Here is a 24,478-nt window from a genome sequence, read left to right on the forward strand (position 1 = left end):
TCTCCCCCTCCCCAAACACACTTCTCTCGTGTAGGCGAGCTAATAAAGAGCTAATTAAATAGCAACCTGGTTGTTAAAACGCAACTTCCGTTCTTATCTTTACCCAGCTAGCTGCTCATTAACTAGCTCGTGCCAGCAAATGTCACGCCTCCCTACGTGAAGACACCACGTTACAACGACAAAGCCCATTGGTCCAGTGACGTCACACGAAGTAGCCAATAGGTGACAACGCAGCGTACGTACCACTAGGTCCCGAATGAAAACAGCGTTGTAAGGTTTAAACATTTTAGCTCAAGCGACGTCGTGAACGTTCTTCCAAACAAGCTCAAAAACGTGTTAACTTATTTTATTTTGTTTCAACATCGTCAAAGTACAAACATATTTACTTTCCAACTTTTTATTGATGTTTTAACTGCATTTTATGGTCTTCCTCACTAAACGGTGTGTGCTTTGTCATGTGTACAAATAAGCACAGTTATACATCTTTGTTGTGTGACGCACAATGGTAACTAAACCTAAGGCGCTATAAGGTTAAGTTCCTACTTTAATCTCCATTAAAAAGCAAATACCTGGTGAAAACTGAAATCAATCTCAAAAAAGAAAACACAATAAAACAAGCATTTATTATAAATGAAGAAATACAACAACACTGATAGTATTACCATTATAGCATTGAACTGGGTAATTTTAATCACATTGTTAGAAATGAAAAATAATCTGGCTCAGTCTCAACTTGTTTTTAAAAAACAATATTGATTATAAGTTGAAGTAATGAAAAAGACAACTAAATATAATTGGCATACAAAATGTCACAGCTCTACTTCACAGGTTGTTGAATGGTTGACAAGTGACGTTTTTCTGTTTTTTTATTTTTATTTTAATCCAAGTCATAGTTATCGTATGGCAGCTGCTTCAAATGTGTGATGCTATCTGAAACAAACAACAACAAAAAGAGAATTCTTCAGTGATATGTTCACGAGAGTGGAATTTAGGACAGAACACAAAGAAGACCAGGAAATACCTTACCTAGCACCCACTGCTCTGACAGAATCCTGCTTCCCTCTGGTCTCCTGCCTGTATATTTCCCGATGCAAATACCCGCCTGCCGCACAGTTTTACAGACTGTTCCTCCACACAACTGGATCAGTTCCACCAGACTCTGAGCAGGCGGCTGGGAGTGCTGGGACACAAACATGGCAGGCTGGTTCTGGAAGAGGTCCTGCTGATGCTCGCCGGGGGACAGGTGTCTCTGGAGACGGCAGATCTGAGAAAAGAAACTGACAGTTAGATACTGTAACTGTATTTAGAGACATGCATTCAGGACAGGCTGATACAGAAGCTGATCTTGTTTAGCTTCTCTTTTCAACAGAAATAAAATAAACCAAATCACTAAGGTTACAAAACAGACGGGGATCATCCATCAGGAGTGGATCCACAGATCCACAGTGTATTAGCAGCAGTAAAACTAGTATAATCACACAGCAGTGCAAGTTACCGGTTGTAAAATGTTCATGAGTCCGATTCAGAATTATTAAGTGTTCATGAGTCTTACAGCCGAGGGGTTAGGGGTAAACAAGCTTTAAGGCTTTCGTCTTTACCCAATGTTTGCAAAGGGTTCAATTTAATATAAGTATTGGTTATGGGTACAGAGACAGGGTCAGACTAACTTAATTCACATTGTACTCTTTAAAGTGAATGAGTGAATAATATATGTATCACTTGCTTATCGTATTCTAGATATGTGCTTTTAAAGACAAGGAAACAGACAAATCCTAAGCATGTCTGTTGCATTTATGGAATTATCAAAATCTCTAGAGGATGGGTTAGGTTTGCCTGTGGAAGCAAATCTCTGACAAACGCTCGGCTCAACTCAAGATGAAATGCACCGAACGGTGGCTGCAACTTCTTGGCTGGGTGGATGATCATTTCATAAAACTAAACTACCTCTAGAAGGGCAGACCTATACCTGAAATAGTAGCACATTACCACAAAAAACATATTTTAAAGTTCAACTACCCTCATTATAATGATAAGTTGCTACTGGAAAATCATCAGTTTCCCTATAAAAAAAGAAAATTCCAACTCCTTACTCAGACATCCCAGCCCATATTTTTGTAGCCACATGTTGCCTGTATATTTACATTATCCTGCAGAGAGGAAGGACAGATGGACACATCCTGCACAATTCTGTAGCAACTCATGCCAAGCAAGAATAAATTCAGGGCTAAAATTCTGCTGTGATGGAATTTATTGTTTATTTATTGTATGAGAAAACTGTCCAGCTCATTCTCGAACATAGAAAGTGGCGCAGTCCTAAGTTAAATGCATCAGTTTCCCACCCCTCTGCTGTACTTCAATAACTTGAACACTGTTAACATTATATCTCAGGCAGTGATTCAGCGTGAACACCTGAAAAAGTCAATGTTGTTGGCATGATGACAAGTCCTTCCTCTTTGGTAATGTGCCTTAAATACATTGCATTTCCCTTATACAGTAACTATTACATCACCCTACTTCCTACAATTCTGCTTTGGTATTTCTATCCCACAGTTGAGAGGCTTTCCTGTTAAAAATTTGATGCTAAAGATTAGCATCAAATCAGGTGCAGTAAGTACTAAAATGCAGTTATATCAACGTAAAATAGCAATTCAACAACATTGATTTCAGTCTCCAAGCCATTCTGTTCGGGAGAGACGAACAGAATTACCAAAGGATCTAAAAAAAAAAACATCCATGACTTGCTCACATATTTAAAAAATATTACTGTAAAAAAGTCACCCATCTAACAAAGAGTCTAACTTTAAAAAATAAATTTTTATTGCTTAAGAAAACAAAACAACCCGCAATTTCCCAACATTTTCTGATATGACAGGCATTTTACTTATGTAGACAAAAATATGTAAAGTGCATGCTGTCTGCAAAGGCATAAATCTACCCTTGAATCACATGCAAATAAAAGAGCAAGGAATCTTTCTGGTCAGAGGTCATAAAGTGGCAACTTTAGTTTGTGCCAATAACATACTTCATGGTCTGAGACCCAAAGAAAACTGTGGGAATTTGGGATTATTTTTGCAACATGATGAACTTGGTAAATAAATCATATTTGTGCATGTCAAGATGAAAATAAAGAAGAATAGAATAGAAAGAGTAGGAAAAACCTTCAGTTGAGGTTTTGCAAGAACAAAATATGAGAGTAAGAGATGAAACAGTCATTCAAGCAAAGACTCCTCTCTCCTTCGAATCTCTCATTACAAGACGCTAGTGTGTTTGGACTAACGGTCTGTCCATGAGCCAGGAAGCATTCTTCAATGAATGGAATGGACACTGCTACTACCAGCACGTGTGCTGAAGGTAGACAGCTGCATCCTGAGTAGGTGTTAGGCGAGAGGAGAATAAAACATGTGGGGATTTGTATAGGATATAGTGGAAGGTGTGTATAATTGTGTGCAACTGCTCATACGCGTCCATTTAGTGAGTGTGCACTGAAAGGAATCTCCTCTTCATTGCTCTTCACAGAGACGGGTCACTCTGAGGGGAGGGGAGTGGTTTAAACTGCTCAGTGGGGACAGAGGCAGCTCAAATACAGGGTAGGGGGCTTGACAAGAGGCGCGCACAAGCATTCTGGCACCTGCAATCTAAGAGAATGACACACGACCTCTAGTCGCTGATGGCTTTTTCTTCTTCTACTGCTGAGAGGTAATATAAGGGATGTGGAAAAACTTCAGAGGACTGTATACACTTGGATGCTATTGGGGGGAAAACATCTAAGCATTGAGAGAAGATTAAGGACAAATCCAAGAGGTTTCAATTGTAATAACTATATTTCAACGTGAGGTTCCACCGTGACGATGCTGAATGTGGATTTATTTGTTTTAAGCTTCTTTCTTGGTCTGGGGACAGGATATAGTGCTGTGGGTAAGAAAGAGTATCAGATCCAAAACGGGCCATGCAGCTACACTTTTCTGCTGCCTGAGCAGGAAAACTGCCAAACACAGAGCAGCAACTCCAACGATCCCGTTCAAAAGGATGGAGCCATGGACGGTGAGGAGTCGGCTCAGAGGCTGGAGCAACTGGAGATAACCATGGAGAACAACACACAGTGGCTGCTAAAGGTAAAGTTGGGTCACATGTCATCCCAGCAAAACCAGAAAATGTGGTTTATCATAGTGATTTAAGATTTAAGTTACACACACGCGAAAGGTAGCAGTTTTAAAGAAAACTAGACATCCTGTATGGAACATGAGGATGATTTTCAACAAACTGCTGACATCACCAGAGGTTTTACTAACACTGTAGAAGAATTATCAAAATAATTTCCATGCAGAAGATTTTACAATTGTACTAACCAGAATGCTTCAGGATAGCTGCTGATTTTTTCTCTCCATGATCGACATCTTATTCAGTCTCATAATAAGCCAAATGCTGTTTGTTCAAAGGTCTTCCCAAAAAGAAAATTACTACATTAAAATTCTGAAAACGGCACCGATTCATTCTCTCTTATTGAAAGTGCCAGAAAAAAATGAAACTGCAAATATTTTTCATTAAATATATATAGTAGATATGATGTCTCATGCTCATTGAACCACTCTCAATTTGAGCCTGATGAATCCTAGTATTGTCATCTTGGAATATGCCCCATGCATCAGGGAAGACCAAAATACATTGATGGAATAACCTGGTCATTCGGTATCTTCAGGTAGTCCAGCTGACCTCATTCTTTTGCTGAAATGAAGTAAATTATCCAATAGAAGGCGTGTACATATTTGCGTAGTTAAATCCAGGCAGTGTGTTAATCTTCAATACCACAAAATAATCAGCGCAGCAACGACGAAAAACGTGGAACAAACAGAGAATGTGCCCAGTGTCTGAGACAAGTTCGTTAAGTGCGAAAATACACAAGTCTGTAGACGAAGACCTCGGAGCAGGTGTCCCGCTCAAAGGTTTCCACACTGCTATTTCAGGTTGTGGAGCAATTACCTCGAGCAGCAAATTCTCTCCTTTCTTCTCCTCTACTCAGCTACACAAGAAAGTGGAGACACGAGGACACATCACAGCTTGATCACACAATTTGATCTCTCTGCATAAAACAAGCTGTGGTGTGGTCCACAGGAGAGGTTGGCGGGGGTCTCCACTTTGATGTTAATCCAGACACTAACTCAGTAATGACGCTCACAGACAACAGTACCGACAGCGTCTCAAGAATCACAGACCAGTCGCAAATGAAGAAATGCCAAAGTCCAACAGCACATAATGACGGGTTACGTATTCCAGGACCTTCTTCTGTTGTGCAACCCGAGGCCCATTGGCATAGAAGAAAATAAATACTTTGACAACATTCATGATAGCAACACAGATTATCATTACTATAACTATCGGTCTGCATTCTTTTTTAAACAGTGGAAGTATTCGATTCTGTTAAATCTGGTCAACAAGTCATCCACTGCAGCAAATCTAAGCTTTAATAATAATGACGCGGAATATCCAAATCATGAAATTCTACTTTTAATGGGAAGACACACACAAAAAAAAAAAGATTTCAGCGCCCCACGGTCTTAAATTTGAATAATTTCCTGCATATTGTTTTCAAGCTCGCGCACTGCAGACTTCCATAAGCTGTGATTTACTGTTTAAAATCCAACAGGAGTCACTTGCTTTTTAAAACTCTTATTTACGCAGCACCATAGATCTAATGGCAGCTGAGCAAAGCCATTTGTTGCGAGTGGACACCTTTGAAGCAAAGGCAGCAAACAACCGATTAGATTTGCTCTCTGCCAATAGGACATCCTGTCAACAATTCATGACAACCGTCCAACAACCAGACCTCGCTGCGTGTGTCCACGACCGCCATAAACGGAAGTCAAACAAAATCTGCACTAATTGCTCCTGATGCTTGGAATTGCTAAAAATAAATAAATGATAATAACAGTAACTGTTGCATTGCTAATGGGTAAATATAAACATTTACGACGCAAAATGACTGACACTTGCTTCCAGTTCCACACACACACACACACACGTGTGTCATGCTGTCATGAAGGATGTAACTCCTCACTCAACACTTCCATCCTGTTTACGAGTCCTATGACCTGATTGCCACTCAGGAACACCGTGCAGGAAATAACTTAATGATTGGTCGCGGCCTAAATCTGACAATACCGCAAGGTGGAAAAGAACTAACTGCGTAAAGATGAAACATGAACCTTTTCGCAGCCAGAGAGAAGCTACACTATTCCTATGGATCATCGATAAATGTTATTTTAATGCTGCATTGAGAAATAACAAACCGCTACTTTCCACAGGACACGTCATTGATCAGACATGATTTTCACTCCGAAATGGCTGATTTTGAAAGTGCTTTGCTATGGGACAATTCTGGTCATGTAAATCCCAATAGCTCTTAAAATAATAAAACAGCGCTCCATCACAACACTCTGACATTAGCGCCATCAATCTACGTGCAAATAGGTTGTTAAGGGCATATTCTCATGCACTTACCCCTTACAGACGGAGCAAACATGACCTCACTCAATATTTTTCAAACTGAGGAATACACCTTATAGAGCAGAAGACAGTTAACGATTACAAAAAAGTCTAAAGGTTGGGGTGTAAAACAAGCCAACAATGAAAGATACCGAAGGTTTCGGAGAGAGGTTTTTATTTTTCCTCAGTATCTGCTTTTCTTGATCAAGTATGACTACACATCCCATAATGACAACAACAACATGGATTGATCGTCTGATACGGGCCATCCGTTCCCTATACGAGCCAGAACTTGGTCCGCATTGCCGGCAGCAAGGGTTGGATTCGCCAGGGCTGCCCTTTGTCACAGATTCTGTTCATAACTTTCATGGACAGAATTTCTAGGTGCAGGTGAGTCCGGTTTGATGACCTCAGGATTGGGTCGCTGCTTTTTGCAGATGACGGGATCCTGTTGGCTCCAGCTCTCACTGGATCGGTTCACAGATATGCATGTGAAGCGGCCGTCCAACCTGGAGGAGACCGTGTAGAAGACCCAGGACACGCTGGATGAACAATGTCTCTCGACTGGCCTGAGAACGCCTCGGGATCCACCCGGAAGAGCTGGAAGAAGCGGCCGGGGGGGAGAGAAGTCTGGGCTTCCCTGCTTAGGCTGCTGCCCCCGCGACCCAGCCCAGGGATAAGCGGTTTGAAGATGGATGGATGGATGGAACATGGTTTGACTTCCTGATCCAACGGAGTAAATCTGAACTATGAAAAGTAGCAATAAAACCTACCAAACACGCATAACTAAACGAGGTTCGCAGAAACAGCAAGAAACCAGAGCAGCAGGTTTTCAATCTGTGACCTATCATATGAAAACATAGCAGTGTGCACAATAAATCTACTGGTTGTTGATACTAATCAATGTCTCTGTTCTGTGCTGCAGCTAGAGAACTACATTCAGGACAGCATGAAGCAGGACATTGTCCAAATCCAACAGACTGCTGTCCACAACCACACAGCCACCATGATTGAAATTGGAACAAACCTACTGAGTCAAACAGCAGAGCAAACAAGGAAGCTGACCAACGTCGAGGCGCAGGTGAGGCTGCGCCGCTATTCAAACGTGGGGAAGGACAATACGCTAAAACACACACAAGCATGTTATTCGAAAGCACACTGCAAAAACAGTTCATATTCTGTAACAGAAAAACATGTTCATGAAAATGTTTTCTCAAAGACATGAATGCATTAACATGTTTTCTTCAATACGTTTCATTAAATAATGTTATCTCAGATTGCAAAAAAAAAAAAAAATAACCGAGGGGAAAAACAGGCATGAATGAGTCAGTTTATTATTGTGGCTACACATCAGTGACCTTATGTGAGCCAACTGTACAGCATTTCCTGTTATTAGCACTTCTCATATTCCCACAGAAAGGGTCTTTCGGTTTGTCACAATCACACATCCGTCTGTCCAAAGTCGTCAACAGCTGCAGTGGAGACACATGGATCCATGCAAACAACCTGCTTTTTGCTGAGTTCAGTTCCTCCAAAATGGGATATTAGAGGCGAGGTCCTCAACCCCAGTGTTTAGTTCAATACATCTGTCTGTGAAATTAGGTGGACTTGCAATGCTTCCCTTTGTTCAGGTGCATCTGCTGCGGTGGGAATTTGCTTGTTCTTTTCTGCCGTGTTTTTCCATTTTGCAAATGGAATGTTTGCCCACTCTGCAAATTTTGCAAACTGAGCTTCAGCTGCACTTGATCCAGAATATCTGAAATGCTGTGATAAATTCCCTGTTGGCCAGACACATTTTCTATAAGACTATTATGTCCTTTAGAATTTGAATGGACATGTCCGCTGATTGTTTGCCAAGCGTCTCGTAGTACAAACTCAATGAAAGATATGTTGTTACTCGAATACTACATTAAACATTAAAATGAAAGAATAATTCCAAGGGCCACAGTCTGACCACACCGTCCTTTTTTCAGGTAATTCATCACACAACTCGACTTGAGCGAAGACTTCTTGAAAATTCTCTGACGACCAACAAGTTGGAAAAACAACTAATTGTCCAAACGAATGAGATCAACAAGCTGAATGACAAAAACAGGTGAGTGCACCAAGTCACGGGGCAAATGATGGATGCTGGATATTTTCAGGGCATCCAGGGGACAAAGACAAAGCTCACTGCTCAAGCAGTTTCCTGCTTTTCCTCAGCATTCTGGAGAAAAAGGTGGAGGGTATGCAGGAGCAGCGACAGATTGAGTTGAAGGTCCTTCGAGATGAAAAGGAGCAGCTTCAGACTCTGATTCTGAGACAGACGGCCATCATAGGCGAGTTGGAGCAGCAGTTCCTCAAAGTCTCCTCTAACAACACTGCACTGCAGCATCAGCAGCAGGAGTTACTTGACACTATGAACAACCTCATTCACAGCATCTCTGTTGGCTCAGCTGGAGGTAGGTCAAAAAATCAGGTCATCGTATCGTCTTTACCTTGTAGTAGAGTCATCAGTGACAGATGAGACATGCATGAACTAATCCAATGAAACGGCTCCACCACAACTCAGGTTTCATTTAAATCTGTGTTTGGAAAGCACAAAACAAAACCTACCCCCTTTGTTTCAGATGACGTGAACTTATCAAAGCAGCACAGAACAATCCTGTACTGCAATTGTGTAGCATCACATTAATAAGAATGCTATCTTCTGCAGAGAGCAAACCTACCATGATGCAGGACACTCCTACCACATTTGTGGACTGCGCTGCCATTTTCAAGTCAGGAAATACCCAAAGTGGAGTCTACACTCTCACGATTCCCAACACTACAATGGAGGTTAAGGTATAGTTCACCTGTTTAATTAATCCAGACTGGTTACCGAGTTCACAAGAACTAATACAGAAATAATAAATAAGCATAGGACGTACATTCATGCGTTGGTAGTAGAGCCAGTAGAGTGCAGACGCATACTGTATGCGCACAGGCATGCACTGACTGAGCCATGAACGCACAAAGCTCAGTAAACAGTCCTGTGTTTGAAGGCAGGTCAGTTAAATTAACATTTGGTCAGACTTACTCAATGACGGGCATTCTTGAGCTGCAACTGTGATTTTCCATAGATACTTTTCAGGGAATTTTGGACTTCAGTTCTGTGTTCTTTCCCCAAAACCTGACATTTGTTTTACCCCAATTCAAATAAAACTCTATTGTCAAATTATAAATGAACACAACATTTCTGAAAAGGATTCATTTTGAAATATTAATTAGGGTAACTATTTCTCCTTTGCGATTGAAGGCTCTCTGTGACATGGAGACAGATGGCGGTGGATGGACGGTCCTACAAAAACGCTTTGACGGTAGTATTGACTTTCATCGTACGTGGCAAGAGTACAAAAAGGTACTAGCTGTCAAGAAGAAGTTCTTATTGAACTTTTTGCTGTTTTGTTAATGGGAAAAACTACGGTGTTCCAGTGGAATTAAATTATATCAACTGTCTTTTCAGGGTTTCGGGGAACCGTCAGGTGAATTCTGGCTAGGAAATGAATTTGTGTCCAGGCTCACAAGTCAGCAGTCCTACAAACTAAGGATCCAGCTAAGTGACTGGGAAGGAAACTCCGGATTCTCGCAATATGACCAGTTTTCTCTGGACAGCGAAGCACAGAATTACAGGTAAATTGTACTGACAGCACTGAGGAAAATAAACCTGCCAGATGATCGGTGGCAATTACTCCACATTTTTTAATTTTACCAAAATGTTATAGTGCTCATGTTGCTGAAGCCCATTCGCAAATAATGTGTCTCTCTTACAGAGCAAGAGACAAGTAAAACTAAATAAACTAAATAAATGAAGAAAAATCACTCGTGCTCAAAAACCTGCAAGCAAAAGACTCTATACTGATCCCTCTGGATGGAGTTGCTTTACTGCAAGAGTGTTTATTTCCTGGTGCAGATTTACTGGCATCATGCCAAAGAAAACATAATAAAATTGGACCGGGTTCGGAAAATAGGCGATACTTCTTGAATTTGTAACACTGAATCTGCAACTCTAGGGAGGAAAACAACCCTTAAAAGTATTTACTTTACAAAGCTATGCTAATAGAGAGATAAGGACATTTCCTTATCTCCTTATTTCCTTATTTTACAAACAGACTTTGAAATACCTGTACTCCAATTTAATAAGGCTCTATTGAGCCTTGAGCTTACTTGGCAATGATCAATTTGTTGTTGAGTTACTTGGCTGAGTACCGGTAGCTTCAAATAACTCCCAAAAAGAAATTGCACCAATAGAATTGAATTGAAAACAAAGAAAGTGTCATGCAAATACGTCACACTTTAATCCTTATGCCAAACCCTAAACCCCTGTAACTGCATAAATAAATGCCTTTTGAGGAAGAGCAGGTACGGACTTCCTCTTTCTTCAGTTTTCCTTTTCCATTCTACAGGATATACCTTAAAGGTTTCAGTGGAACAGCAGGCAAAACAAGCAGCATTGGGCAGCCAGTAAGTGATTTCAGTACGAAGGATGCAGACAATGACAAATGTGTTTGCAAGTGCTCACAACTGACAACAGGGGGTAAGAATTTTTTTTTAAAATTCTCCCAAAAATAATTCAATAACAACCATTCTGCTTTTCAGGAAAACATATTTATTGTTGCCAATTTGTGATGACACTTGTCACCCAAATCTTGGCACTTACCCCAAAAATCTTCAAGGGCATTTTAAGCACTCCCTCACTTTTGTAGTCAGGTCAAAGAGCACAATTAGCTTAGAATTTATCACTGATCAACTCATTGGGGAATTCAGCCTTTACAATGGCTGACATTAATAGCCTGGGAACAGAGCTGTTCCCTCTCTCCTCTTGTAGCTTAAGGGTCCCTCCTCCATTCCCTTGAAAGTGACTCTGCTGCCAGGAGTTTTGTCTCCTCTGCGCTGGGGTCTGCCAAGTGAGCACGAAAGCCTAAAAACCATAACCCTATTCCTTTTTCCCATGAGGGGTCTCACACACGGGATACATTAGCACATGAAACACAATCATGACTAAGTGGCAACAATGGGGCTAAGAGAAAAAGGAGGACTACGATCACAAATACACACATGCAGTGAATATATGTGATATAAACCTATTAAGCGTGTTGTAAAGTCAATTAAGTACCGGAAATTCTCTAGTCCACCAGCGAATCACAAGCCTGTCAGAAATAGATCCGATGATTTACCGTAGTTTTAACAAACACAAAGATTCCTCACAGTACAGTGCAACAATAACATTTCATCTAACTATTATCGCTTTCATTTTCCAGGTTGGTGGTTTGATGCCTGTGGTCCATCAAATTTAAATGGGATGTATTATCCTCATGGCCAAAACTCCAATCGCTTCAATGGAATCAAATGGTACTACTGGAAAGGCTCGGGGTACTCACTGAAGTCCACAGCAATGATGATCAGACCTGCAGACTACTCGGGGTCACTTTGAGTGGTCGCTCTCAAAATAAATAATCTGGGAAGCTAAGTCTTCTTGACAAGTGACAACAAACAAAAAAACCAAATATAGAAATCTTCAAGGGAGTCAAAGCATTTGAAACTATATTTACATACCTTTGAAAGTCAGACGTTGTGCATTTTTACGTTTGTACATATATGCATCAAATGGGTTGTCAAAATGACTGTATATACTGAAAAGAATTAGGGATGGCAGATATAAAATATATATACATATATAATAATGATAAATATAATTTATTGAATGAATTGGAACTGTTGTCATCTGCTTTTAGGATCACGTCACCAGCTGCTGCATCTGGGTGTAGGCTAACCTGCTGTAACCATTATCAGTGGTTTTCACAGTTTCAGGGGAAGAGAACATGCTAATAAATAACAATACATTCACAGAAATCAGAGAAGGGCGCAAACCTCCGCCAAGCATCTCATTCCCATCACTTTCCTTCCCATGAGCCAGAATAAAACGTGAAATCCGTGAATCTAATTTCTTGAATGATTATTTAGATACCACTTTAGCTGTGTTTTGACACAACAGCAGCTTGAGTGCTGATGGCACAACATGCAGATGAACTGGTTCAAAGTGATTGTTAAGTATTCTGGAAAAGTTACTGCTTAATGCCTAAATGATCATTTTCATTTCACAAATAGTCAGGGGGTTATGTATCGCTAAAATATCCAACATATTTAGCTATTTGCATATGTTTTGCAATAAAATGACTAGTTGAGAAAGTTTTTTGGTAGTCGGTGGATTGAATACATATAAAAAATTGTCATGTGGTGCCGAGTACGAGAGATTAATAAAGAGGGATGTATGGTACGGTACTAAATGCTGAATGAGTCCATAGGAGTAAAAGGACAATAAACTGCTATGAGGACATAACAATAATTTGCCATGGCGAAAGGCCTAATGAGTCCAAATGAGACGACACTCATCTGCAGCAAGACGGTATTTCTTCCCTGGCAGCGCCAGGAAGTGACAGAGATTCGAGTTCAGGAAGAGGCAACATTCACACAGGATGCGTCAGAAAAAAAACAGCGGCCAGAAAATGGATGACTCGCAATAAAATTGAGCACGTTTCCGTCCAACTTCCTCAGCTTTGGTTTTACGAGTGCTTATTAGTTTTCAAGGTCAAAAGGGGGGATGTCGCTAAAATGTTTGCGTCTGGTACTACTGAACTCGTGCAGCACTCACCTGCGCTGCAGGAAACTGGTCTGAAAGTTCGTATGGTTCTTCTGCAACCCATTGCCTTTGCTCCAAACACCAGAGAATCTACTCGGGATAAATAGAATTAAAATATAGCAAAACACTTAATCATCATATAAATGGCATTTTATACAATGTCAATCTACATACCCATTCAAAAGAGAGGATCCAGCATCCTCGAGCTATGCCCAACAGGATATTGAGAGTCCGCCTTTCACCTCCAGACACAACATGAGTTGTGCTCTCAGAAACTCGGTCAACAATTGAAAAACGTCCCAGAGCTTTCACAACCTGATCTGCAATATGCTGCTTTCTACAAGAGGTGAAATACCACATTTTTAACACAAAAACAAGGATGTGTTAAAATAAATCCATGGTAAAATTCATTGTAAAAACGGTTTAAAATGAGGTACATACTCAGTGGGCATGCTCGTCATGACCAATGTCCTCACAGTCTGAAATACAGAGAAACAGATGCAGATTTAAAAATGTCACAGTTCAGTTAATATTACGTAGGTACATGAAGAAAGAGAGAGAAAACACACTTCAGCCCGGGTGGGGACCCCTGATATACTCAATATAATAAAGTTAACTTGATAATGTCTCAAAGCTGTTTTGGTGATTGATGCAGCAGAGGAAGATGCAACGAAGCCAAAGAGGAAATCAAGGTTACAAACAAGGACGACCAGGCAAATGCGCTGCCACACTGATATCTGGTCCACAACCGAAGACAGGAGATGAAGCACAAAGAATTAAAGTGGTGTCAAAGAGTCCACCAGCCCGGCTCACAACAGGCAGGCAAGTTGGGAGGCCATTTTGTTAGCGTCGTCACATAACCCGTAATCTTTGGCTGTCCGGACAGAAGTTTTGTTAGCGCTAACACTGTAGGACTGCCAAAACGAGGCCAAAAAGGGGGCTAAGCTGAAGGGGAATTAGACTCATCGTGCACAGGGGGCATGTTCTAAAAGCAACAGAAGAAAGCCGGCACGAGTGGCACCACAGCCTCTGAGCACAAATGAAGGAAATTCTTCACTGAATGACTTTACCTCCTTACTGGCTGCCATTCTGCACTTACTGCAAAATGACACTATTCAAAAATGAAATTCAGAAGGCCATCCTGGGCCTCTGAGACAGTTACAAATAACAGCTATGTGAGTACTACATTACCGTAGCTGCAAAGGGCATCAAAAGAACATCCACTGTCGGGTCCCATGAACATTAAATGAACAATGATGGAAAAAATACCAGATTTATACAGGAGTATTAGTAAAAATAGGAACAGTCTCTTTTGGACTACAGAGGCACAAAGACTTCCTGATTTGAAATAAAGATGTCTGTGCCTCATTTCACTGTTATTGTAATACATTACCATTACTGTATTGCGCATCTGAAATTTGCTGAATGTGATTTAAAAATTAGCCTAAAGAATTTTGTTGTTTGCATTCAATATATGTAATTTGGTGGCATTAGAGCAGCAGCACATCTGCACTGAATACATAATATTTACGGTCTGGATTCTGCATGCTTCACAGGCCATGCAGGTGTCTGACCTCCGTGTACTTGTGCCGGATGACTGTGTTTATCAATGCTGCCGCATGTTTGGACATTCATCTATTATCATGATCCTCACAGAACCTAAAAGAACAACTTCAGCACCTCTGTGATGACGCTACTATAAATTCAAATCATAACACATCCCTGGGGGGGGGGGGGGGGCATGTTTGGTTTGTTTCAGCTCCAGCTTGTTGAGGTTATCAGCATAACGAAAACAGAGCACAGGTGCATATTACAAGCAAGGAAGTCGTAAGCTACCATCACAGCGGGGAAAACACAGGAAGCCCTCAGGACTAGACAGAACATCTCGACTATATGCGTCAAATGCCTACAGAGGCGGAAGTGTATGACCTTATGGAGGAAATGGCGCGCACACACACACACACACTATTCGTGTTAGGTTCACTTCCTAAACTTCCTATACTGCAGAAAGCAACGGATGTCACAGGATTATTGTAATATTGTACAGCTCCAACAGTTTGAGAAGATTAATTTACATGAACTATTATTTATCGTAAAAAAAAAACAGCTAAAAAAAGATTTTTGCGTTTGTTTCTGAGCATTAAAGTAGAATAAGGAGAAAGTGTCAAAAATGTGGCCTGAAAGTCAGTTTAACTCATCTATATACTGAAGGAGATTAAATAAATCAGCAAATAGGACTCTTTGTACGTCTTGCTTTCACAGTCCCACTTTTTTTTCCATTACAATAATAAAAATACAAAACCAATATGCATTTTAGGAAGATTTTCTTTAAAACCATCTCACCTTTGTCATATCAGCCATCTTCCGAGGACTCAAGCTGTCTTGATTTTCTTCGCCATCAGAGCAGATCTCTCTGAAAACAGCTGCAGCCTCATTTCCTCCCTCTACATTTGAGAATAAGACTGTGATAAACTTGGGTAGGAGGGTTTCCTTTGGTGATCACACAGCAGGTGCTGCTTGTGTGCGCATTTATAACAGTATACGTTCCAAACTAGCAGAACGAATGCTCAGTTGTTCTCACGTCTCACATATAAACTAATCTCAGTATAATAAAATAAATTCCACCAGTAATGTTCTTAAATAAAGCGTAGAGAAGCATTGTATAGCAGTTACGATGTTTAAAAAATAAATAAAAGCAAACTGTCCAGCTTCAGAACTACTTATTCTGGTCAGGGTGTAGTTAACAAATACATCCAGGAAAACATCTCAGTCTCTGTGTCTTATAATCACACGCGTGTATCTGGGACTCAAATTTTCTCTGAGGAAAAGACAGGAGGCGGAGCTAGAAGTGGCGGAGATGAAGATGCTGAGGTTCTCCTTGGGAGTGACCAGGTTGGACAGGATTAGAAATGAGACAGTAAGAGGGACAGTGAAGGTTAGACGTTTTAGAGACAAAGTCAGAGGACAGACTTCGATGGTTTGGACATGTCCAGAGGAGAGACAGGGACTAGATCGGTGGAAGGATGCTGAGGATGGAACTGCCAGGGAACAGGGCTAGAGGACGACCCAGGAGAAGATACATGGACGTAGTGAGGGAGGACGTGAGAGTGGCTGGTGTTGGGGAGGACGATGCAAAGGACAGGGTGAAGTGGAGAAGGTCGATTTGCTGTGGCGACCCCTCATGGGACAAGCTGAAAGTCCAGTAGTTAATCAACAGGCTCATTACTCACCTTCCAAGGCCTGAGAAAGGACACGGACAGAGTCTTCCTGCCGCTCCGATACGGCGTTATCCTCGGTTAACTTTGTTGGTTGTGCTCGTCTCCGTTTTCTTTCAACACTTGTACTCATTTTGGTACCGATAAATGGCAAGGTGCTCTGTCTCCGCCGTGCAGGCACAAACGTGTCATCAGAAGCTGGACTATCCAGAGATGTTTCAGCATCCTGCCGTGGCTGACGTTGACGTTGATCACACTGTTCATCGTGGCTTTTGCCCACTTTCTTCTCCTTCTTTTCACAGTTCGTTTCAGATCCAGCGCTTTCACTTCTTTGTTTTCTCTTTTTTGGCACAGAGTGCAACTCAAAAGGAATATGAATGTCTCTTTCCACAGGTAGATCAGGCAAAACATTTATTTTTGCTTTATGTGGGCAGTTAGCTGGGGAGAAGTAGTCTTCAAATACGTCATCGTCCCCCCCATCAGCGGAAACCGGGACAACCTTTTTAGAGTCACTCGATAGAGTGAAAGGTCGTACCAAGGCAGAAAGCGACAGTCGAGCTGGTCTCTGTGTTTTCGCTTCCATTTTCCGCGATGGAGTGGAAGTTTGTTTAGACTGTTTAAATGCAGCCTTGCCTGACTTAAGTGGGGACAAGAAATGACAAGAATTCACAGCAGCAGGGGAAACATGAGTCTTCGTCTCTTTTAAGGACTTGGCTGCATTCATTATTTGCTTTCCCTCTTCGGTTTGGTCAGTTGATGGACGAGAGGATTTTCTAACTGATCGGCCCTTTTCTTTAGTAACCTTCTTGCTGCTGTCAGAACTATGGCAAGGGCTCTCGATTACGCCCTTGGATTTGTGTTTCTCTGATGGCCGTCTTTTTATCGACTTCCTCCTTGCCTTTTTCGGCGTATTCCCTGTTTCATCCTCTCCGTCGGTGAAGTCGGGGCATTTCAAAGGACTTAAACGGCGTTTCGATGCGTTACAGCTTCGGTGCTTCTCTGAGGCCTTCCCGTTGCATTGTCCAACCTGACCATGCTCAGTGAAATCAGGTTGTTGTCGGTTCTCTTCCTTATCGGGTGAGTAGACAGGTTCAGCAAGAGAAGTATTGGAGTCCTCGTCTGACTGGTCATCTATATTAAGACAAAAATAATAATCTTATTTATGTGCATTGTTTCCATTTGCCAGTGAGTTATGTTGGATTTTCGCAAACAATTCTCAATCATTTGAAACAATAAACCACAAAAAGCCAAAAGCACTTCACAGCGTATGACGAAGCTACTGAAGTAGCTACTTCTCATACAGCATGTTGAAGAGAACAAACAAACCCTGAGACGCTACCATGGATACCAATGAGAGTCAAGACACCAATAAAAATCACATCCTGAGCAACACCAAACATGGCAGTCGAAAGGATTGCTTCTACCATCACACAAGAACCTTAAACTACCGTAAATATTTAAAACCACTGAACCGTATCTCATATATTTGATAAAAGAAATAAACCCACAATCTCTGGGGTTTGCATCAAATATGAATTAATGTTTTGAATGTACTCTAAGTGGCTCCGGAAAATAAAATCTTTAATGAATCTAATGTAATATTTAAGAAGTTGTCAGAAAACGCCAATGGGGTAACCATGTTTCCCTGTTTCAGTTTACTGATAACTATTGCTGCAACAGTGTTTTTACTGCTGTCAAACATTGACCTGGTCATTCAAACAACCCGACCAAAAGCACAAGTCCAAGTACAGGTGCTATGACGGAATTCAACACAAGAGTTCATCTGGGTTAATCTTGCTGCTTCACTTTCAAGGTCTACCAGTAAAAAAAAAAAGAAACACTCCAGATATTCTTACATGTTAATCTGAGGACAGTTGGTGTGCTCCCAAGGGAAGTTTTAATCCCAGTTCCTGAGCAGGATTCAACCGTCTGTGAAGCTGAAAGACAGTAACATACATATAAATGTATTTCTGCTGTTTCTTAGAGACTGAAATATGTGCAACAGATTGTCGTTCCATTTGCTGAGCCGACCTGTGGGCGAGAGTCGTTGGTGTTTCTCTTTCATGTCTTTCAAACGACGTGCCATGTAATCCGATCTTTTCAACGCGGGACTGTAGATTATTCCATTCTCTTCATCAATAAAGATGGGTGACACATATGTATCTGTGGATTTAAATAATAGAGAAATAACAACCTATGTTTCTTAGGATTAAAAGGTTCCATAAGGAGTAATTATCTCTTACCAAGAGACTCTTTTGGTGCCAAGTCTTTCATCAACTTGTCTAATTTTTTCCTCATGCGTTTGTCGTTTTCAGGCGTCCTCATTGGAGGATCTTTTGGCTGCATACATCGATGCTACAACAAATAAAGCATACTTTAAAACTCTGACGCATACTATACATCATTTTATATAGATGCTAATATTGCTGTAATATTCAGTTCATTTAATTTAATGGAAAAAAAATATTCACTTTCATGGCCTGGCTTTTGTATTTAAGTGGCCCAATATCGTTAAAATCTAAGGCTTGATTGACAACACTAATTTACAGGGACACCTTAAACTGTGACCCCCCCTGCATGAATATTATATATAATATTATTATATACTCACTTTCTTGTTCTTTAAGACAGGATTAGTTTCATCCAAGGCTGGATAGAGCTCCTCGTCGACATGAACACCATCATCGTAACATCTGGACAGTAATTCACCAAAAGATGACTAAGAATGACTGAGAATGTCCTCGTAAAACTCCAGAGCAACACAAGAATAGCGTCATAAAGGTGTTGCAGTTGGGTTATTCTCACCTGCCGACCCAGAGCGCGGACACAAGCCTCACATGACTCGCCTTGGCTTTCCTCCATGTCGCCGGATGACCATTGAAGTAGACGACATGTGTGACTTGTTTAGTGAATGTTTTTGATACCTGCCAGAGAAATTGTATTTAAGAGTTTGCAACAGATACATATTTACCAAAAACACAAGCTAATGAACGTAAAGACCGAAACGGTTTTAGTTTTTTTAAAGTTTCAAACATAAATGTTCTTTGCCAATGTGTACATAACTCCTGTAAATAAAGTACAAATATGTTAATTTGCCTTGCGGTCTCACCTGCGCTCCCATATCCTGCAGCTGCTGAACAAAGGGTTTGGAATAGTTTGCATTTTTGTCCGACGACCAAACATCAACATAAGCAACGACATCTGTAGACGAATTTAACAGAGTCATAAACCACAAGCCGTAGAGCCATGAAGCCCGGTAAACGCAGCACGATCCACATACCTTTAAGAACTGCAGCCATTGTTTGTGGTCCTTACTGGCTCTTTGGCTCCGAGAATCACCTTCAATAAAAAATATCTATTTTGAGATGGAAGATTAGCTTTAACATCAAAAGGAATTATATTTGTGTGTGCCCCCCCCCCCCCCCCCCCCTTTAAAAAACACAACATATGAAATTCACATCTCCATTATCAATCAGTGTCAAGATCAGCACTGCCGCTCAGAATGACTTTCAGTCGATCCAAAAACTAGATGGACTGAAAAATCCGTGAGTCTTATTGATTGAGAAAGAAAATGGAAAATTAACACAAGCTAACACAGTAATGTTCTGACAGTGCTGGCATTGTCTGATCGCCATTGGAGGAGGCTAAACCACGACGTTCAGACAGCTCTCAATCACATGCATTGATTTTATCTTGCATCAATTGGGTCTATTAATTCACGTAAGACTTTGCTTCAAAGTAAAGTAACACAAAGTGTTAACCGCAGGTTGCCTGGCTAATTTAAAGTGCATCACGCTGGTGCGGCTAGCTTGGCTAACGTCTTCCCTCATATGCCGACACTATCGCGAGCAAACAGCCGATGCGAGGCAGACAGCGACTCTTAACGGCGAGCACCTACTTGTATCCCGTTTGACAGATGGGCTCGTGTTGTGTTATGAAATAAACACGACGTCCAACAACAAGCGTCCAGAGTTCGCGCGTGCTGTTTGAGGCGCAATGCATTCTGGGACAAATGGCCTGCATTGGCTGATGGGAACGTTACGTCATCTCGAACCCAGAAGTGACGGCGAAGTGTTTTTGTTTTTGTTTGTTTGTTTGTTGTTGACGGTGAAGTGTTCTATGTTCATTTAACTAATTTAAAATAAATGTTATAATAGTATTCCATCCATCCATCGTCTTATTGCTGGAGCCTATAATAATATTGACTTATTGGATTTTTGTTTCAGTCCCATTAATCACAATTTTTAAGTGCGTCTATTTGTGTGTCGAATGCATTTACTGTATAATATATCTATGATAATTTTCCATATAACATTTGCCAGTTACATTAAAATGCAACATGCTCAAGGGGGGGGGGGGGGGGGGGGTGTTCTGGTGACTGATGGCCATAGTAAAGTGACATCTTTAATACTTGCTGGAAAATACATTTTGACATGACACAGTCTGAAATGTAGGCGTTAATAAGAGTTCTTGTGAAGCTCCCCCAGTTTCAGAGTAGTGCATGCTGGGAAACTGCCACGCTGTCATGGCCAAAGAATGAGGCCATTGTTCATGTTACTAGGATTTGTGCCTTTTAACTTCCAACAAGTCAAAATGTCTGCTGTGAAACACACCTTTTTAGTGCCGATTATGAACACATTTGTTATGTTGTTCCATGGATTTGTTCAGTATCTTCACAATATGTAGCTTGCATCATAAACATGCATTTCCAACATTGTGAAATGAAACCGCAATTGTTGCTTTGTGCTGTACATTCCACAGCTTTGATTGACATCCACCAGAGCACATATGTCATCATTTCCTCTTCATGTGTTTCCTCTATACATAGTGTAACTAATGATGATGAATATATTTATTAGATAGAATGTTAGAGTACAAGTACAGTCAAACAGTAGCATGTATTACAGTACAAGTACAGTCAAACAGTAGCATGCATTACAGTACAAGTACAGTCAAACATCCTGTCTAAGAGGAGCATTTCAAAAAAGCCCTTGCGGTCTTGTTTCCGTTGAAAGTCCTTAGTACATAAATAAATGTATGCCATATAAATGCCATAGTTCATACTGTATTGAAGTATTCTGAAATAAAAGACAAATTCTTTTTAAACAGAGTCCTTCAATAATTCTGAATTACCTGTACTTCAATATAAAACGATTCAGCATTGCACTGCACACTTCACTTTAAACAATTCATTAAAAGCTGAACAAACAGCAGACGTCTACGCAATTACATTTTGAACACCAGTACAGTGAAGTTTGAAACATCAAAGTCACACAGAGCATCTCTTGCAGTTGACAGGCACAGAGGCTCGGGATACTTCCATGCGTACAGTGGAGATGGGGATGTGCTCGCATTCTTCTAGGGGGCTACAGCGACAGTGTAGGATCACGTCTCTCACCTCCTCCCGGAAGTTTGAGTTGAGGAAGCCGTAGACGACGGGGTTTATGCAGGTGGAGGACATGGCCAGCAGGTGGCAGAGGGAGAACAGCAGGTTGTGGTGGCAGATGGGCAGAGCCTCCCGGTTCCAGTCTGATACTATGTTGAAGATGGTGAGAGGCATCCAACAAAGAGCAAAGGCCGTTATGAGGGCGACCAGCATGATGCTGATTCGGCAACTATGGCTCATGCGCTGGCTCTCTGGAGTCCTGGCACGGTCCAGCATGTCTTTGCGATGACGAAGGTGCACAAACACTCGAACGTAACAGAGCAGAACCAGCAATAGCGGAGCAAAGTATTGGAAAAGCAGGAGCCACGTGGTGTAAGCGAGCATGTGCCGCTGGGATGGCCAGTGCTCCATACAGGCCTCCATATGGGGAGAGGAAGGGGTGTAAGAGAAGAGGGTGCCGTGTGGCTCTGGATATACAGATGTGTTTTTGTAAATGTTGGGAACAGGTAATGGTGGGGATGCATTAGGATAAGCCTGAGATTGAGGCAGGTCTGACATTAGGTTCGTGTAGGGCTCATTTGTGAGGACCTGAAAGGCCAAGAAAGGTGATGATGTCAAGCAGGCCAGAATCCAAATCAGGGCGAGCGCCATGTAGGCCTGAAGTATGCTTGGTCTCCAGCCAGAGGGGTTGATGATGAGCTGATGCCTTTCTAGAGCGATGAACACCAGTGACAGAACAGACACAGTCACAGACACACACTGGAGGAATGGCACCACTTGGCATAGCAGTGACCCAAACACCCAATAGTCCATTAGCGTGTATACGACAGTGAAGGGGAGGCAGAAGACACAAACCAGAATGTCGGAGAATGACAGGTTGCAAATGAAAAGGTTGGTGACGTTGACTTTTTCTCTGTGACGGGCAATAATGCAAATCAGGCCTATGTTACCCAGCAGCCCCAGCACCAGTGCAACGCTGTACAAGACTATCAGACAGGCTGTGAGGACAGGAGACATATGACATTTGTCATCATGACCCAGTACATGAAGGTCTGAGAGGAGATGGGTTTTATTCCCTGGATATTCCTGCTCTGACTCAGTACTGGTTCTCCTCTCCCCCCATGTGGAGCTGTTGAAGGGAAGAGGCAGAGCTGTTGTTGCCTGACTTCCGTAGCCACTCAAGGACATCTCACCAGGACTGGAGTGTCATCAGAACCCTCCATACCCAGCAATCTGAAAAGAGCAGAAAAGGAAATGAAATCTTGCCAAATATATATAAAATGTGTTTGACACATGAAAATGTCATCATGACTTGTGATTCTACTTTTACCCACGCTTGTGACATGGGAGTGTCAGTTTGATTCAGGCGGTCCTTCACTTTGATTCCAAATGAACTATCATTAAGATTTGGTTGTTCCAAATAATGGGTTTCAATGACTTTGTTCATTCTCTGAGTTTTTCCTCTCGTTGTCACCCTGAGTATTGACATTTGGACTTTTTAATAATCTTGGGTAGTACAAGAATTGTCCACTCCTTGTAAGGTCAGTAGTTCTTGCCCCAACATGTGAGTTTATGATAAAAAATCTACAGAGCTGTTTTTTTTTTCTTCATCTATATGGCCCTGAGCTTAAACCAAATGAAATACGCAGTTGCACAGATTGGTTTCTGTTTTGATTTTCTTCTTCTTTATTTTCTCCTCTTTACCTAACTTAACCCATCTTATTCAAAAAAATAAATAATCTGATTAAAAAAAAGGCTCCTGTTTTGACAAATATACAATACATGATAAGGTGCCTTGAAGTTAAAGGAATGGCATTGCTAGAATCCCAAGTATGGATTATGGCTTTCTCCCCTGAGAAAAGAGAATCACAAAGAAAATGAGCCTGACATCGTCCTTTTACTAAACACACATGCAGATATCAATCGCATCACACTGCATCGATATTTACCTATTCTGTCAGTGTGTTGCGTGAGCCGCAGGAAGAATGTGCAACACTATTATTTATTCTGAAAGAATAAAAAGTCAAGCAAAAGTAATGCGATATGACACCACGGGATGCACAATGTGATCGTTCCCTTCTCGAGCTGCGTCTTCACACAATAAGGAACATCGAGGAGCAGCACCATTCTGTTCCTCATTTAGACTTTCTGTCCTCGTCTCTTTGGAGACAATATTCTAACAGTATACATTTGAGAATGGGTGTTCGTCTTTTGGGAATATCTGTTGTTGAAGAGGATGATGGCTGATTTTTATTTACGCACCTGTCAAGTTCAATTGGAATCAATTGGAATCTCAAATGTCTTCAACAGTAGCTTTAAATAACACTTTTAGTCACACTAAATTACTATTTTGTACCTTTTGTATCACTGCACAGTACTATGCAAATGTATTGCAAATTTTATTTTAATAGAAATTACGGCAAATGATTTTTGTTTTGAATGGAATTGAAGTGGTTTTTATAAATTTACTCACAAATATGTCCAACCTCGTATTCTCCTTTGAATATCAAATTCTATCCGGTCATATAAAATCCGTATCTTAGCAGATGCTAAGACCCATGCTGTTTAAAAAAAACAAATAATAATTTGTAAAAACCCTTTTAATTAACTCCATTCCACTTCCTGTCTATTGCTTTGAATTCACCACAAGCAAACATCTCTCTTGTCTTTCCTGTGGAAGAGCTGGACAACCTGAAATAATGATTCGAGCGTCAAAAACAAATGCAGATCAGCTGCATA

At 41.1% G+C, this 24,478-nt stretch overlaps 3 protein-coding genes across 3 annotated transcripts; 1 reads left to right on the plus strand and 2 right to left on the minus strand.

The window, feature by feature from the left end:
• Positions 1–845: 845 nt before the first annotated feature.
• On the minus strand, positions 846–19,652 carry mcph1 (microcephalin 1). The gene is made up of 14 exons (XM_068757136.1): positions 19,634–19,652; positions 19,463–19,554; positions 19,159–19,277; positions 18,965–19,046; positions 18,597–18,708; positions 18,385–18,516; positions 18,210–18,290; positions 16,554–17,484; positions 15,482–15,584; positions 13,580–13,617; positions 13,313–13,475; positions 13,151–13,228; positions 1,027–1,264; positions 846–930 (listed from the first exon to the last, which is right to left on the minus strand). Exons 1-14 carry the CDS (start codon positions 19,650–19,652, stop codon positions 878–880), a joined length of 2,241 nt encoding a protein of 746 aa, XP_068613237.1. The 3' UTR covers positions 846–877.
• On the plus strand, positions 3,849–12,012 carry LOC137912976 (angiopoietin-2-like). Its single transcript, XM_068757106.1, has 9 exons — positions 3,849–4,112; positions 7,406–7,561; positions 8,454–8,575; positions 8,683–8,921; positions 9,176–9,303; positions 9,758–9,859; positions 9,965–10,131; positions 10,905–11,035; positions 11,760–12,012. The coding sequence occupies exons 1-9, from the start codon at positions 3,849–3,851 to the stop codon at positions 11,930–11,932; spliced, it is 1,482 nt and encodes a 493-aa protein (XP_068613207.1). The 3' UTR covers positions 11,933–12,012.
• A 1,970-nt stretch (positions 19,653–21,622) lies between the features above and the next one.
• Positions 21,623–22,927, minus strand: LOC137912990 (neuropeptide Y receptor type 4-2-like). Its single transcript, XM_068757123.1, has one exon. The coding sequence runs from the start codon at positions 22,925–22,927 to the stop codon at positions 21,623–21,625; it is 1,305 nt and encodes a 434-aa protein (XP_068613224.1).
• Between the last annotated feature and the right edge of the window lie 1,551 nt (positions 22,928–24,478).

Source organism: Brachionichthys hirsutus, unplaced genomic scaffold (assembly GCF_040956055.1).
Source record: "Brachionichthys hirsutus isolate HB-005 unplaced genomic scaffold, CSIRO-AGI_Bhir_v1 contig_796, whole genome shotgun sequence".
NCBI lineage: Eukaryota > Metazoa > Chordata > Actinopteri > Lophiiformes > Brachionichthyidae > Brachionichthys > Brachionichthys hirsutus.